This window comes from Coregonus lavaretus, assembly GCF_964263955.1.
Source record: "Coregonus lavaretus genome assembly, contig: HAP1_SCAFFOLD_1793, whole genome shotgun sequence".
Classification (NCBI taxonomy): Eukaryota; Metazoa; Chordata; class Actinopteri; order Salmoniformes; family Salmonidae; genus Coregonus; species Coregonus lavaretus.
In genome coordinates, this window is record NW_028157120.1 from 27,353 (window position 1) to 43,847 (window position 16,495).

General features: G+C 43.1%; 1 protein-coding gene across 2 annotated transcripts; it reads right to left on the reverse strand.

Annotated features, from left to right (window-relative positions):
* Positions 1–1,646: 1,646 nt before the first annotated feature.
* On the reverse strand, positions 1,647–6,929 carry LOC311125792 (protein FAM177A1-like). Of its 2 annotated transcripts, none has more exons than XM_084199826.1 (5): positions 6,804–6,929; positions 6,194–6,391; positions 5,984–6,050; positions 5,758–5,855; positions 1,647–3,600 (listed from the first exon to the last, which is right to left on the reverse strand). In XM_084199826.1, the coding sequence occupies exons 1-5, from the start codon at positions 6,870–6,872 to the stop codon at positions 3,382–3,384; spliced, it is 651 nt and encodes a 216-aa protein (XP_084055952.1). In that variant the 5' UTR covers positions 6,873–6,929; the 3' UTR covers positions 1,647–3,381. The 2 variants fall into 2 exon arrangements, with proteins under 2 accessions (XP_084055952.1, XP_084055951.1); XM_084199825.1 differs by having other exon boundaries at positions 6,188–6,391.
* Positions 6,930–16,495: the final 9,566 nt, after the last annotated feature.

Genomic DNA, 16,495 nt, shown 5'->3' on the forward strand with positions numbered 1-16,495 from the left:
CGTGAGCGCAAACACACACGTACACACACACAAGAAATGGCATTGTGGAGTAAATCTGGATTTTCCCTCCTTAATCACACACATTATCACACACATTGTCCCAGATGACTGCTGTGTGTATCATTGTCTGCCAGGCTAGGCCAGGGAATAAGAGGACCTTCTCTTCACACACAACTGACAAACCAAACAGACTTCCAACTGCCAAAACATCCTGTAAAGAAGGGTCAAGCCACTCATACAAACAAATTGCTCCCACACAAGCTCTGAACAAGGCTTCCTATCAAAACCGCCACTACAGTCCATCCTTTGTTTTATATTCTTTCCTCATATTTCTCCTTGTGTCATCAAACAGTGGAGCACAGCCACAGTCAGCACAGGTGTTTATTGTTTGGCTCTGTAGAGAGCAATAGTAATGTAGTCTTTTTGTAGGTACTAACTCCGCCATGGCTCATTGGTCAAAGCCTATGGGGAAATGAATCAGGTTTTTGGATAAATGCGGAAAATAAGGTCTGTGGTAAACACAGGCTTTGGAGATCTTATACGTTTTGTTCTATGAGATCATCTTCATCAGCTATCACTTTTTTGTGAATTGTGAAGTATTTGTGTAATCAAAACAAGCACATAAAGGCTTCATAATTCATAGAGGCCATGTTAACTGACTGATATTATCTCATAGAAAAAAAAACTATAAGATCTCCTAAGCCTGTGTTAACCTTTCTGTGTTTATCCCAAAACCCCATTCATTAACCCCATAGGAATGGCTGAACGAACCAGAGGAAACTAATTTCCAGGTTTTTAGGACTACAGCCTCCTTTGTAATTGTACAATAGCACCATCTAGTGGAATATTTGTGTAGATTAGAATTTCTAGAATCTAGTTGAATGACAGTGTATAGCCAGTCTCGATTGGTCACCCAATAGTTACAGAGTTGTTACTCTAACATATAATCTAAACCCAAAAATACATCGTGATCCACTGCCAGTCTCAGTCTGGTGTATGAGTGCCACTCTGTCTGTCTATAGCTTATTTTGTTGCCGTAGTGAACTGTCCGTGAGTGTCACTGTGTCCGGCCATGCTGACTGGACAGTGGGATGACTGAGGGTTTGTTTGCAGTATAAGGCTGTCCTTGTGTTGTCTGGCTGGGCGTTTTCACGGCACAGACCCCCCTACGCTATGCAACGCTGAGTAACTGTCTCTCACCATGGTACAACCACCCAGAACTACAGTGCAAAAGTAAATATACGGTTACTTTTGGCTATTATGATCCATAGAGAAATGACTCCTACATTCTCCTATGAGACAATATATGTGCTATGGTAAGTAAATGGAGATCAGCAGGTCACTGTGTATGGTTTTCTAGCTATATCTTAATGTTGAGAGAGAGGTCATAGCTGTAGGTCATTCTGGACTAGAGAGAGAAGCCCACACAATGACCTGACCTGGGATTGGCTGCATTGTGACGTTAGCCAACAGAATGTCACCTCAACCAGTTCTAGAAAAGGACACAGAAGTCTTTGTTAAGCTATAAAGACAAAGATAATCATGTGTCACTCTCTCACAGACACAGTACCATCACATGAGACAGACAGAGTATCCACCACGGATCCTAGCAGACTGACCAACATGACAAGACAGACGAGAATATACTGTAGTTAAAGCATAGTTAAGTGTATTTATTAACAGTTTATCAAGGTGTTGTTACATAAAGTAAATTGTAAAAAAGTGCTCAGAAAATACAAAATAAATAAATACATATGTGAATATCAAAAAAGGTTTAACATAAAAGTTAATTTACAACAGGGGTAACAGTGCATTAGGCCAATGGACTAGTAATAACAAATATGAAATAGATTATACTCCCTTTACAAAATCTAATCTACACCCCATAGCCTGAAAATATGTTTTCAAATTACAAGTCACCAAGTGACCACAAGCCAGTAAGGCTACACAGGGAAACAACAAACCATGTTTAGGTCAGTGCTCAACCAAGTATTTCAACAAATGTTGTCTAAATTAAAACAAAGTGAGTGAAATGCTAGTAGTAGTGTATAAAGGAGGAAGGCTTCCTGTGTTAGAGTGCATTAAGGTTTAGGCTACTACTTGGCTCTGTGGTTCAGGCACAAACACAGCCCTTCAGAGGCACCAGACAGATAGATAGACACCAGGTTGGAATGTTAGGACCAGCCTCCAGTTAGGGGTAAGGCCACTGGAAACACATAGGTAACGACACAGTACTACTACCGTACCACACTGTGCCTGTCCACTGAAGGCTAGCCCTGGTAGTCGGATCAGCTTCTGATTTAATCAACTCAAACACAAACAAACGTATTTGTCGCTACTCTGTCATGGCCCTTTGCTGTTTGTTGTCATAGTTCTTTGTAGTCTGGTATCAATGTCATGACAATGACAGCGGCATGGGTTAAAGCAGTAGCAGGTCTGACTCCCAGGTTTATAGATGGCTCTTTCATATCCACAACCAAACGTGAGCTCAGAGAGTAGTGCAGAGCGATTAGTACTTTTTGAGTTCGGTTCGATTATTAAAAAAATTATCATGGTTTTCAATTTCGGTTTAGATAATTTTTGTAAACATTAAATGCGCAATGCATGATGTGGGTTGAATGCTGTAACACAGAAAAAACCCTATGACTAAAAGTCCCATGATGGTGGTGACTCTCCATTACACTTATTAACCATCATTTATTCACATTACTTTAATATAATACTGCAGTTGTTGTGTATATTACTTTTTTTTTTTTTTAATGACTTTATTTCATTCCAAGTCAACATCTCATCTCTATGGAGCTGCTGCCTAAGCTGTCTGACAAAATCACTATTTTAGTAGTTCTTAAAAGTAAATAAGGCATACTTTTATGATTGCTGAATACCAAATGATTGCTACCAATATCAATCACTTAGATCATGTATTTTCAGGTAGAGATACCTCGCAAAACAACAGCTGTTCTCTATATGACCTCATAATCACGCATGCTTCTCTCTTCAGTAGCAGTAGTAAAAGCAACACAGACCGGACAAGTAGATGCGCAGTGGATTATGGGCATTGTAGTTAATTACCACGTTTTATGCACTAAACTATGTAGAATATTGGCCTGTTGGAAACTCTGTACTACATCGCACAATTCAGTCTGGATCTGATGTATCTCTGGAGAAACTGTGCAATGTGCTCATTGAGCTCACAGAAAAACCAGAAATTAAGGGAGATCAAATAATTGAACCGACGTCGGTCACTTAGTTCTTTAAAAACCGAAAAATAACTCATCGTTCAGCACTGTCAGAGAGACAGACCCCAGAGCGCCTCCACCTCCTTGACAAATGAAAACAAAACAAACATGGACAACACATAACCATCTCTCCAGAAGTCAGTTAGGTTGTTGTTGTGACAATGGCTGGGACCCTGATGGCAGTAGGCGTGGGTGTGGCCTTGGGCTCTTTCTCAACCTGATAGGTGACTGTGGTGTGGGGGATGGTAGTGGTTCCCTCTAGCTGATCCGTCATTGGTCCATGGATCTCCTCGTCCTGATTCTCGTCAAAGTATTGCTCCGCCTCCTCTGATAACCGGTTGTCCTCATCTTCCTCCTCCTTCTGGGAAGGAAAGACAAGAAGAAGTTACTGGAATGTTCATAAACACAAACATGTGAACCATCAATGCCCTTTAAGCATCCATTTCAAGTGAATGTGGCTCCGTCTTAGTGATCTCATAACCTAAACCCTGGCCAGATGTGGTGTGATCAATGTGAGACTAGTAATCTCATACTGATTTAAACTACTGTATAGAGACCTACCTCTTTCTTCATCCTGTAATACTCGTAGAGCAGAGGTATTCAAACTTTTTTAGCGGGGACCACATTTTTTTCCAGCCAGAATTTCTGCCGACCCCAATGTCTTATAAAACAATTTAAATATGTAAATTTCGATTTCAACATCAACAAATAACCTTCAATTCCTTTTCATCTCTCAAAATTAAGAGAACCAATAAAGTTTTCAAATTATCTTTCTCAAAAACATTTGTATATTGTCCCATACAATAATCTGTACTCTTCATTCTTTGTCCCCCCCCACAAAAAGTACTATACATTTTATTTTACCCCACTGCAAATCCCCCGGGTGGCAGTGGGGTATACCACTGTCGTAGAGGACGTTACTGGAGTGTTTTTGACCTGACGAAGATCCGTTTCAGATCGAAACGTAGTCAATAAAGTGGTGAATTGGGAGTTTAAAGAGTGTGCAGGCCTTGTTCTTTACTAGTATTCTTTATCAGCCCAGCACCTATGTTTTTAAGGATGTGCGTATGGCCACAAACATTTCTATAGAGGTTACTGGAGTGCTCATAGAAATAATGTGATTCAGACTACTACTACTATAATCTCGCCCACCATCCGGCCCTCTCTGTCGAGACGTCTGGTTTCAGAGTGCCTTAGAACGGGACTTGACTGGAAGTCTATGGCAGGAGCGGAAGAAACAACCGCTGGTTTTAATTGGCTGTGCTCGTAGTCTATCACCATCCAGCATAACCCTTAGAAACACCCCTCTGGATTTCCAAGTGCGAGCAGTACACGTGATTTAGGCTGAACAAAGAAGTGAGTTCGGGAAATCGGAAAGTATGCATATCTTAGAAATAGTTGACACATATAAACTTTATATGCCCGAACTCAGCATCAATTGGGCTTCCCAAAAAGAATGTGGTCACTGTGATAGAACATGTATTTTCATAGTCCCATCTAATACAGCTGCAGCAGGCTCCCTCTCTCTCCCACCGTTTCAAGTCCCACTTGTTGCACAGTGTTTCCAGGCTCTATATGCAGTAGCAATTGAGCCTGGGGATTAGGTTATTACTACTACTACTACTACTACTACTACTACTACAACTACAACAACAACACACCTACTACTACAACAACAACAACAACACACCTACTACTACTACTACTACTACTACTACTACTACTACTACTACTACTACAACAACACACCTACTACTACTACTACTACTACTACAACAACAACACACCTACTACTACTACTACTACTACAACAACAACACACCTACTACTACTACTACTACTACTACTACTACTACAACAACAACACACCTACTACTACTACTACTACTACTACTACAACACACCTACTACTACAACAACAACACACCTACTACTACTACTACTACTACTACAACAACACACCTACTACTACTACTACTACTACTACTACTACAACAACACACCTACTACTACTACTACTACAACAACAACACACCTACTACTACTACTACTACTACTACAACAACACACCTACTACTACTACTACAACAAACCTACTACTACTACTACAACAACACACCTACTACTACTACTACTACTACTACTACACATCTACTACTACAACAACAACACACCTACTACTACAACTACAACAACACACCTACTACTACTACTACAACACACCTACTACTACTACTACAACACACCTACTACTACAACTACTACTACTACTATAACAACAACACACCTACTACTACTACACAGCTACTACTACAACAACAACTCACCCACTACTACAACTACAACAACACACCTACTACTACAACTACTACTACAACATGTATACTCTCATAGACACATACACATGCAAAGCATCTATGCCCTTCTATGCCCTTTTTTAATGCTATGCACTTTAGGAATCCCTTTCAAGATGTAAGCCCTCTAAGTGATGGCCCTTATCTGCTTGTTGTGTACACACCTCTTTCCTCATCCTGTAATACTCGTCGATGGCGTACTGGTATTTGGCCGACGTGATTCCAAAGAGCGAGGCCATCCTCTCCCCGAGGTAGTCACAAGCTGAAATACACCTTTTTGAGTTTTACCAACAGCATAGTATTCAAGGCAGTATCAAGGTAATGTACGGCAGGAGAAGGCTATCAACCCTAGAGGTTTATAATACATATTGTCTCATGTCAGGCACCCACCTGAAACAGTGGAGGTAGCTGCTCTCCACATATGGAACCAAAAGTATGGGCCCCAGGTCAGCTTGGTCTGACACACACAAACATGGGTTATTACCAGGTTTTGGAACACATAGTATAGGAAGTACAGACGTTAATTGTACATTTCAGTCAAATACACACAAACAAACTAAACACACATATACTTCTATTTAACACACTACACACCCTCACCGCATTGACAGGGGGGGACAGTAGGTCCTTCTCTGGTTCCTTGTCCTCCCCCTCCTCCTCCTCGTCTGTACTGTACTCTTCCATGGTTTCTCCGCTAGAGAAATGGATGATCCTTCGTGGGGCTTTTTCTTCTTTCTGTTCCCCCTTCTCCAGGTCTCCCAGCTGCACACTCTCAAAGTCCTTCCCTGAGCTGGGGCTCTGGACAAACAGACAAGACATAAATTGTCAGTCACTGCAGCGCCATGAGATATCCACAGAAGAAGGCGGGCTCACACGAACATCGGCAGGGATATAATAGAAGCACGAGAGGAATGTACACACACACACAAACAGTGCTTGTTGGTGACAGGCTGCTTATCCACAATTAGATAATCATAAAACACACTGCTTCATCAAGGAAGAAAACCCATTCTATGTGCATCAATGTCAGAATTTTACATAGGCCTACCGGTAGTATAGCCTACGTTATAAGCATCAGCATGAGACGACGACAGCCACGAAAACATAGATGCACTGAATTGTAGTAACTAGCGAGCTAGCTGGTCTGAAAACACCGATTATACAGGACCGATTATAAACACTTTTCATAATCTTGACCTGCTGAGCCTACCTTCTCTACGTCCATCGTTTGGCCCAAAGACACATTCACGTTGGTGAGATAAAGAGATATTTCGGCCATGGTGCCGCTTTCTTTGTATTCTCGGATGTTTAGCCTGCCCTACACGCCAATGCTCGTGGGACATTTAAGCCCTGAACGATGCCCAACAGGTAGCTCTGACTCCTACGCCGCTTGCTGCTCCAAAGACTACAGCAAATCGCATGCAAGTAACAATGCAGCTAACTTGGCTAGTCTTGTGAGCAAGCCAGCTAGTTAGCTAGGTAGTCTTGTTAGCAAGCTAGCTTGTTATCTGTGCTGGTTGTTAGCTTGCATAACTGATTTGCGTATAATTATAAGGGACAGTTCATGTTTTGTCGATAATATTAACATTTACAGAGTGGGTGAGCTCCATTCCTGGCAGCCTGATCAGATTCAATTTCAGCCTTAGAGATTGATCAGATTCAATAGCAGCCTCAGAGGCTGATAAATCAGGATTCTGCCTTATAGGCTGTTTTATAGGTAAAGCTCCTTGCAGGCAGATTAGCAGTCAGTGCCTTGCATATGATCCAGAGTGGGTGAGCTCTACCCCTGGCAGGCTGATCAGATTCAATAGCAGCCTCAGAGGCTGATAAGTCAGGATTCTGCCTAGATAACAAACTAGCTTGCTAACAAGACTACCTAGTTAACTAGCTAGCTCACAAGACTAGTCAAGTTAGCTGCGTTGTTTCTTGCATGCGATTGGCTGTGGTCTTGGGGGCGACACGCAGCCTGAGACAGAGTTGCCTGTCAGGCATCGTTCAGGGCTTAAATGCACCATCTCCTTCATCTTCTTTGATATATTTGCGTCCGCACAATTTAGTGTGCATTCGCCACCTACTGGCTAGGAGCATAGAAATTGCGGTGCATTTTCTGCCATATGTAATCTTGACTTCAATTTGTGTTCGGTAGCTGTGTGGACTTGGAGACCACCAGCAAGGTAATTATTGTGATACTGTGTTCATTAGTAGGCTACATTTAAGGGCTTGCAACATTTTATATTAATGCTTCATAGTATTGTGTAAACTTTGCTTGTGACTTTTTTTACACTAGTTTATTGTGCTTTCACCTGTGTGCTGTGCCATTGAGATACATTGACAATTAAAACTGCATGTGAACACTGATTGTACTAGCCTCTTAGTGAAGAGCCACTGACAAGACCTGTGGTTCTTTGTGGAATCCTGCCAGCCCCATAGCCTGTTTTAACATTTAAAAATATACTGTATTTATAGGCCTAGTAAAATCTATACCCAGCTAGCACATTTGGTTCCTTGGAAGTTCTGGGAACGTACGTTTTTGATTTGCCATTGGTTCTGGGAACGAAACCACACGTTTTCTGACTGGAAAAACGGAAAGTTTTGTAAACGTTCTGAGAACGGCAGTGAAAATGTTACCTGTTCTGGGAACATACATTTTTAGGTTGCAGGGAGGTTCTGATAACGTTTTACTATGGTTCCATTAAAGTTTTCCTGGGAGGTTTTATTAACAGTCTGAGATGGGAATTATAGGTTATTTGGAAGTTTTTTAATAACTTCCTTAACTTTCACTGAATGTTTCAATAAGACTTTGAATAACACTGCTAGCTTATTTTGGGTTAACTTTTTTAAAAACTCCAAGCACATAGGACACATGGAATTTCATTTTCTTAGGCATTAACCATGCAAACACATTAATTTTTTTAGTGTGACACAGCATCAGTGAGATTCTAACCTATAATCTTCTGTTCTCTATCAATGGAATTAGTCCACTGCACCAACAGGATGGAGCTAGTATAGCATGTTTTCTTTTCACATACAAAGCTGTTCATATTTGTCTATTCAAACAGACCCCAATTTTTTAAGGAAACAAGTACTCATTACGATCAGGTGTGGACAATTAATACACATGCCCTCTTTTTTTATTTTACCCATATTTAACTAGGCAAGTCAGTTAAGAACAAATTCTTATTTACAATGATGGCCTACACCGGCCAAACCCAGACGACGCTGGGCCAATTGTGCGCCGCCCTATGGGACTCCCAATCATGGCCGGTTGTGATACAGCCAGGAATCGAACCAGGGGGTCTGTAGTGACGCCTCAAGCACTGAGATGCAGTGCCTTAGGCCACTGCGCCACTCTCACCTGAAAACGTCTTTTTTTTAGGGGGCTAGATTGTTGGTTCTATCAATGTAATTGTTTGCATAATTTCTAATTGTTGGTTCTGGGATTAGAAATTATGCAAACAATTACATTGATAGAACCAACAATCTACCCCCCTAAAAAAAAAAGACGTTTTCAGGTGAGAGTGGCGCAGTGGCCTAAGGCACTGCATCTCAGTGCTTGTATATATACATATATATACATATATATATATATACAGTACCAGTCAAAAGTTTGGACACACCTACTCATTCAAGGGTTTTTCCTTATTTTTACTGTTTTTTTTACATTGTAGAATAATAGTGAAGACATAAAAACTATGAAATAACACATATGGAATCATGTAGTAACCAAAAAAGTATTTTATATTTGAGATTCTTCAAATAGCCACTCTTTTCCTTGATGACATCTTTGTTGACTGTACCTTTAAACAGCTTGGAAAATTCCAGAAAATGATGTCATGGCTTTAGAAGCTTCTGATAGGCTAATTGAGTCAATTGGAGGTGTACCTGTGGATGTATTTCAATCAGCCAAGACCTCAGAATTTTTTTTGTAGACCTCCACAAGTCTCCCGAGTGGCGCAGTGGTCTAAGGCACTGCATCGCAGTGCTAGCTGTGCCACTAGAGATCCTGGTTCGAATTCAGGCTCTGTCGTAGCCGGCCGTGACCGGGAGACCCATGGGGCGGCGCACAATTGGCCCAGTGTCGTCCAGGGTAGGGGAGGGAATGGCCAGCAGGGATGTAGCTCAGTTGGTAGAGCATGGCGATTGCAACGCCAGGGTTGTGGGTTCAATTCACACATAATAATGTATGCACTCACTAACTGTAAGTCGCTCTGGATAAGAGCGTCTGCTAAATGACTAAAATGTAATGGTTCATCCTTGGGAGCAATTTCTAAACGCCTGAAGGTACCATGTTCATCTGTACAAACAATAGTACGCAAGTATAAACACCATGGGACCACGCAGCCGTCATACCGCTCAGGAAGGTGACGTGTTCTGTCTCCTAGAGATGAACGTACTTTGGTGCGAAAAGTGCAAATCAATCCCAAAACAACAGCAAAGGACCATGTGATGATGCTAGAGGAAACAGGTACAAAAGTATCTATATCCACAGTAAAACCAGTCCTATATCGACATAACCTGAAAGGCCGCTCAGCAAGGAAGAAGCCACTGCTCCAAAACCGCCATAAAAAAGCCAGACTACGGTTTGCAACTGCACATGGGGACAAAGATTGTACTTTTTGGAGAAATGTCTTCTGGTCTGATGAAACAAAAATAGAACTGTTTGGCCATAATGACCATCGTTCTGTTTGGAGGAAAAAGGGGAACGCTTGCAAGCCGAAGAACACCATCCCAACCGTGAAGCACGGGGTGGCAGCATCATGCTGTGGGGGTGCTTTGCTGCAGGAGGGACTGGTGCACTTCACAAAATAGATGGCATGATGAGGTGTCACGCCCTGACATAGAGTTCGCTAGTTGGTTTGGTCAGGGTGTGAGGATCTATGTAATGTGTATATCTATGTGTAGATCTAGTATGTTTAGATCTATGTTGGACGGGTGTGGTTCCCAATCAGAGGCAGCTGTCGATCGTTGTCTCTGATTGGGGATCATACTTAGGTAGCCATTTTGCCTACCTATGTTGTGGGATCTTGACTCTTGTTTGGCTTGTTTGTGTGTAGCCATTGTGAGCTTCACATTACGTTGCTTTTGTTGTTTTGTCGTGTGTTCACTTAGTGAATAAACATGTATGCATTCCACGCTGCACCTTGGTCCAATCCTGTACTCAACGAACGTGACATGAGGAAGGAAGATTATTTGGATATATTGAACCAACATCTCAAGACATCAGTCAGGAAGTTAAAGCTTGGTCGCAAATGGGTCTTCCAAATGGACAATGACCCCAAGCATACTTCCAAAGGTGGAAAAATGGCTTAAGGACAACAAAGTCAAGGTATTGGAGTGGCCATCACAAAGCCCTGACCTCAATCCTATAGAAAATGTGTGGGCAGAACTGAAAAAGCGTGTGCGAGCAAGGAGGCCTACAAACCTGACTGAGTTACACCAGCTCTGTCAGGAGGAATGGGCCAAAATTCACCCAACTTATTGTGGGAAGCTTGTGGAAGGCTACCCAAAACGTTTGACCAAATGCTACCAAATACTAATTGAGTGTATGTAAACTTCTGACCCACTGGGAATGTGATGAAATAAATAAAAGCTGAATAAATAATTCTCTCTACTATTATTCTGACATTTCACATTCTGAAAATAAAGTGGTGATCCTAACTGACCTAAGACAGGGAATTTTTACTAGGATTAAATGTCAGGAATTGTGAAAAACTGAGTTTAAATGTATTTGGCTAAGGTGTATGTAAACTTCGACTTCAACTGTATTTGAGAACATTGCCAATGTCAAACCAGTTGTAGAACGTTCCTAGAACATTACCAAAATTGAAATTAAATGTAACCATGATTGAACTTTTAGGAAACGTTCTGTTAAAGTCATGAAAAACGGATTCCCCGGTACTGCTGCTCATTCCGTTCACCAGTTCCGGAGATCTACATCACCGGCTTTCTAGGCGTCACTGACATGGATCATTACCACCAACCCCGGACTGTCTTGTCCCATGTCCGTTGGTCTTGTGAGTACCGTGTATTGTGCCCTTGTTGTTTACGGGTCTCGTCCCGTGTATTGTGTAGAGGTTACACCTCACTCTTTGTTTGGGTTACATCCCTTTGCTATACACTACTGTTCAAAAGTTTGGGGTCACTTAGAAATGTCCTTGTTTTCGAAAGAAAAGCATTTTTTTTGTCCATTAAAATAACATCAAATTGATCAGAAATACAGTGTAGACATTGTTAATGTTGTAAATGGCTATTGTAGCTGGAAACGGCTGATTTTTTATGGAATATCTACATAGGCGTACAGAGGCCCATTATCAGCAACCATCAGTCCTGTGTTCCAATGGCACGTTGTGTTTGCTAATCCAAGTTTATCATTTTAAAAGGCTAATTGATCATTAGAAAACCCTTTTGCAATTATGTTAGCGCAGCTGAAAACTGTTGTGCTGATTAAAGAAGCAATAAAACTGGCCTTCTCGAGACTAGTTGAGTATCTGGAGCATCAGCAATTGTGGGTTCGATTACAGGATCAAAATGGCCAGAAACAAATAACTTTCTTCTGAAACTCGTCAGTCTATTCTTGTTCTGAGAAATGAAGGCTATTCCATGCGAGAAATTGCCAAGAAACTGAAGATCTCGTACAACGCTGTGTACTACTCCCTTCACAGAACAGCGCAAACTGGCTCTAACCAGAATAGAAAGAGGAGTGGGAGGCCCCGGTGCACAATTGAGCAAGAGGACAAATACATTAGAGTGTCTAGTTTGAGAAACAGACGCCTCACAGGTCCTCAACTGGCAGCTTCATTAAATAGTACCCGCAAAACACCAGTCTCAACGTCAACAGTGAAGAGGCGACTCCAGGATGCTGACCTAGGCAGAGTTGCAAAGAATAATCCATATCTCAGACTGGCCAATAAAAAGAAAAGATTAAGATGGACAAAAGAACACAGACACTGGACTTTTTCTTTGCAACTCTGCAAAGTTCCAGACCATCGCCGCCTCCACCGGATGGAACGAGTCAGCTCTAGTCACTGTTTTCCGCAGCGGACTGCAGGAGGAGGTACAGATGGAGTTAGCCTGTCGTGATGACAACCTGACACTCGACCAGCATATCAGCATGGCGATCCGGTTGGACAACCTCCTGCGGTCCCGACGAAGACCTGCGCGGAATCCAGAGCCCATGGCTACACCTGCTCCATGGCCAGAGCTGATGGAGGTGGGCTCTGCACATTTGCCCGAGCGTAGGAGGAATCTGGGTTGGTCGCAGGAGTGTCAGGGGAGGTGTCTCGCGGTGTCTGTCAACACCACTATGGTGGAAAGTCCGGACCACGCCACTCAAGTGAATTTACCAGAGGAATATCAGGATCTGGAACGGGTTTTCTCTAAGACCCAGGGTACACGCCTGCCTCCTTATCGCCCCTGGGACTGTGCCATTGACCTACTGTCTGACGCAGTCCTCCCGTACCGTTTGCAACTCCCTGTTGATTCCCACATTAACCCAACTTTTCATGTGTCTCTCCTCAGGCCAGTGGTGCCTGGTCCCCTCGCTGAGGCTGGACCCAGTGACGCCCCGCCTCCTTCTCTGGACATCGAGGAAGGTCCGGCGTACTCGGTCCGTGAAGTCCTGGATTCGAGGCGTCAGGCGGGGCGTCTCTAGTACCTCATCGACTGGGAGGGGTCCGGCCCAGAGGAGCGGTGTTGGGTTCCTGTAGTGGACATCCTGGACGCTTTGCTGACCAGGGATTTTCATCGTCGGCACCCTGACCGACCCGCACTGCGTCCCTGTGGTCGTCCCCGAGGCTGTTGTCGTCCCGTCGTGGGGTGGGGGGGGGGGGGGTGGTGGGGTTCTGTCACGTATCCCCTCGGTACTGCTGCTCATTCCGTTCACCAGTTCTGGAGGTCTACGTCACCGGCTTTCTAGGCGTCACTGACATGGATCATTACCACCAACCCCGGACTGTCTTGTCCCATGTCCGTTGGTCTCGTGAGTACCGTGTATTGTGCTCTTATTGTTTACGGGTCTCGTCCCGTGTATTGTGTAAAGGTTACACCTTACTCTTTGTTTGGGTTACATTCCTTTGGTATATACAGTGGGGAGAACAAGTATTTGATACACTGCCAATTTTGCAGGTTTTCCTACTTACAAAGCATGTAGAGATCTGTAATTTTTATCATAGGTACACTTCAACTGTGAGAGACGGAATCTAAAACAAAAATCCAGAAAATCACATTGGATGATTTTTAAGTAATTAATTTGCATTTTATTGCATGACATAAGTATTTGATACATCAGAAAAGCAGAACTTAATATATGGTACAGAAACCTTTGTTTGCAATTACAGAGATCATACATTTCCTGTAGGTCTTGACCAGGTTTGCACACACTGCAGCAGGGATTTTGGCCCACTCCTCCATACAGACCTTCTCCAGATCCTTCAGGTTTCGGGGCTGTCGCTGGGCAATACGGACTTTCAGTTCCCTCCAAAGATGTTCTATTGGGTTCAGGTCTGGAGACTGGCTAGGACACTCCAGGACCTTGAGATGCTTCTTACGGAGCCACTCCTTAGTTGCCCTGGCTGTGTGTTTTGGGTCGTTGTCATGCTGGAAGACCCAGCCACGACCCATCTTCAATGCTCTTACTGAGGGAAGGAGGTTGTTGGCCAAGATCTCGCGATACATGGCCCCATCCATCCTCCCCTCAATACGGTGCAGTCGTCCTGTCCCCTTTGCAGAAAAGCATCCCCAAAGAATGATGTTTCCACCTCCATGCTTCACGGTTGGGATGGTGTTCTTGGGGTTGTATTCATCCTTCTTCTTCCTCCAAACACGGCGAGTGGAGTTTAGACCAAAAAGCTATATTTTTGTCTCATCAGACCACATGACCTTCTCCCATTCCTCCTCTGGATCATCCAGATGGTCATTGGCAAACTTCAGACGGGCCTGGACATGCGCTGGCTTGAGCAGGGGGACCTTGCGTGCGCTGCAGGATTTTAATCCATGACGGCGTAGTGTGTTACTAATGGTTTTCTTTGAGACTGTGGTCCCAGCTCTCTTCAGGTCATTGACCAGGTCCTGCCGTGTAGTTCTGGGCTGATCCCTCACCTTCCTCATGATCATTGATGCCCCACGAGGTGAGATCTTGCATGGAGCCCCAGACCGAGGGTGATTGACCGTCATCTTGAACTTCTTCCATTTTCTAATAATTGCGCCAACAGTTGTTGCCTTCTCACCAAGCTGCTGGCCTATTGTCCTGTAGCCCATCCCAGCCTTGTGCAGGTCTACAATTTTATCCCTGATGTCCTTACACAGCTCTCTGGTCTTGGCCATTGTGGAGAGGTTGGAGTCTGTTTGATTGAGTGTGTGGACAGGTGTCTTTTATACAGGTAACGAGTTCAAACAGGTGCAGTTAATACAGGTAATGAGTGGAGAACAGGAGGGCTTCTTAAAGAAAAACTAACAGGTCTGTGAGAGCCGGAATTCTTACTGGTTGGTAGGTGATCAAATACTTATGTCATGCAATAAAATGCAAATTCATTACTTAAAAATCATGCAATGTGATTTTCTGGATTTTTGTTTTAGATTCCATCTCTCACAGTTGAAGTGTACCTATGATAACAATTACAGACCTCTACATGCTTTGTAAGTAGGAAAACCTGCAAAATCGACAGTGTATCAAATACTTGTTCTCCCCACTGTATATATACACGTGTTTGTGTTAGGTGGAGTAAATAAAACCTCTAATGCGTATTCATGCGCCTGTCTTCTAATCATTATACAACGTGACAATACCGTGTGTTTCCATGACCAGTGCGCTGTTCAGGTCTACATTATCTCTGCCCTACCTAAAATAACCTACTTGTTATAAAAAAGGGAGACATTTCTACAGACTATTTTAACTGGGATAACTTCTTTCCAGGTTTGAGAAGAGCTGCTACCATGGGCGATAGATGGGAGACTGTGGACTAGACAGACCCAAAAACCTGGAGGTAACATCAGAGCTCAGAGTTTGGCACATGCTGTAGAATGGACTTATGTTCAGTAGGGCCCTATGAGCCCTGGGGTATATTAATTAAACCAAGACCGTAGAAAACAGTTCCAAAATGTTTTCCAACGGAAGCCGTTTACTCCAAACTGAAAATGTTTTGCACCGAAAACGAGTTTCTATTGGACAAATTCAGGTAGCTCGCTCCCCTTTTCATTCTGTTTGCTTCTGTTGCCTTCGATTTGGTTTGTTTAGTTCATAGTAAACACACCCCAGCGCAATAAAGACCAACCATTTCAAATAGAGTAGGTATGACACACACACACACAATCCCTGGCACCCTCTTTTCATTCACACTGAACCACTGTAGCCTACTACTAGATTTTGAAGCGGCCTGCCAAGTTACAATATTACAGGCATTGGTTACATGTTATTATAATGTAACAGGTTAGGTTACACAAGCTTTCACAATGGAAACATCCACACGTCGTGGTTAACACATGGGCCCACTGTAAATACGGTCTACTGAGATGTAAGTCATCCCACCAGACAGAGCTTGTGTTACTCTAACTGTATCATGATGTCAACATGATGCAGGAAACTTCTCAGACTCCTGTAAAATCGAAGCATGCTATTTGACCCGCGAGGAGGAGGGGCAGCATGTGCCTGTGTCCGAAATGGCACCCTATTCCCTATATAGTGGACTACTTTTGACCAGAGCCCTATAGTCAGTAAGCCCTATGGGCTATGCTCAAAAGTAGTGCATAATGTAGGGAATAGGGTGCCATTTGGAACACAGACATGTGAGCTGCAGGTGGAGCAGCGACCATGGACACAAGGGGCAGGTGCTCCTGCCCCCACAGAAAGTATGTCAATCATTTCCTTAACATTCACTCCATTTGATTCAATGCATGGACATTTTTCTT

Bases quoted from the DNA above. Each gene is read 5' to 3' on its own strand.
- LOC311125792 (XM_084199825.1), bottom strand. From the start codon at position 6,872: ATGGCCGAAATATCTCTTTATCTCACCAACGTGAATGTGTCTTTGGGC. The intron at 6,392-6,803 runs GTAGGCTCAGCA...CTGTTTGTCCAG, and splicing joins AAACGATGGACGTAGAGAAG to AGCCCCAGCTCAGGGAAGGA. The intron at 5,856-5,983 runs GTGGGTGCCTGA...GGTGTATTTCAG, and splicing joins AGCTACCTCCACTGTTTCAG to CTTGTGACTACCTCGGGGAG.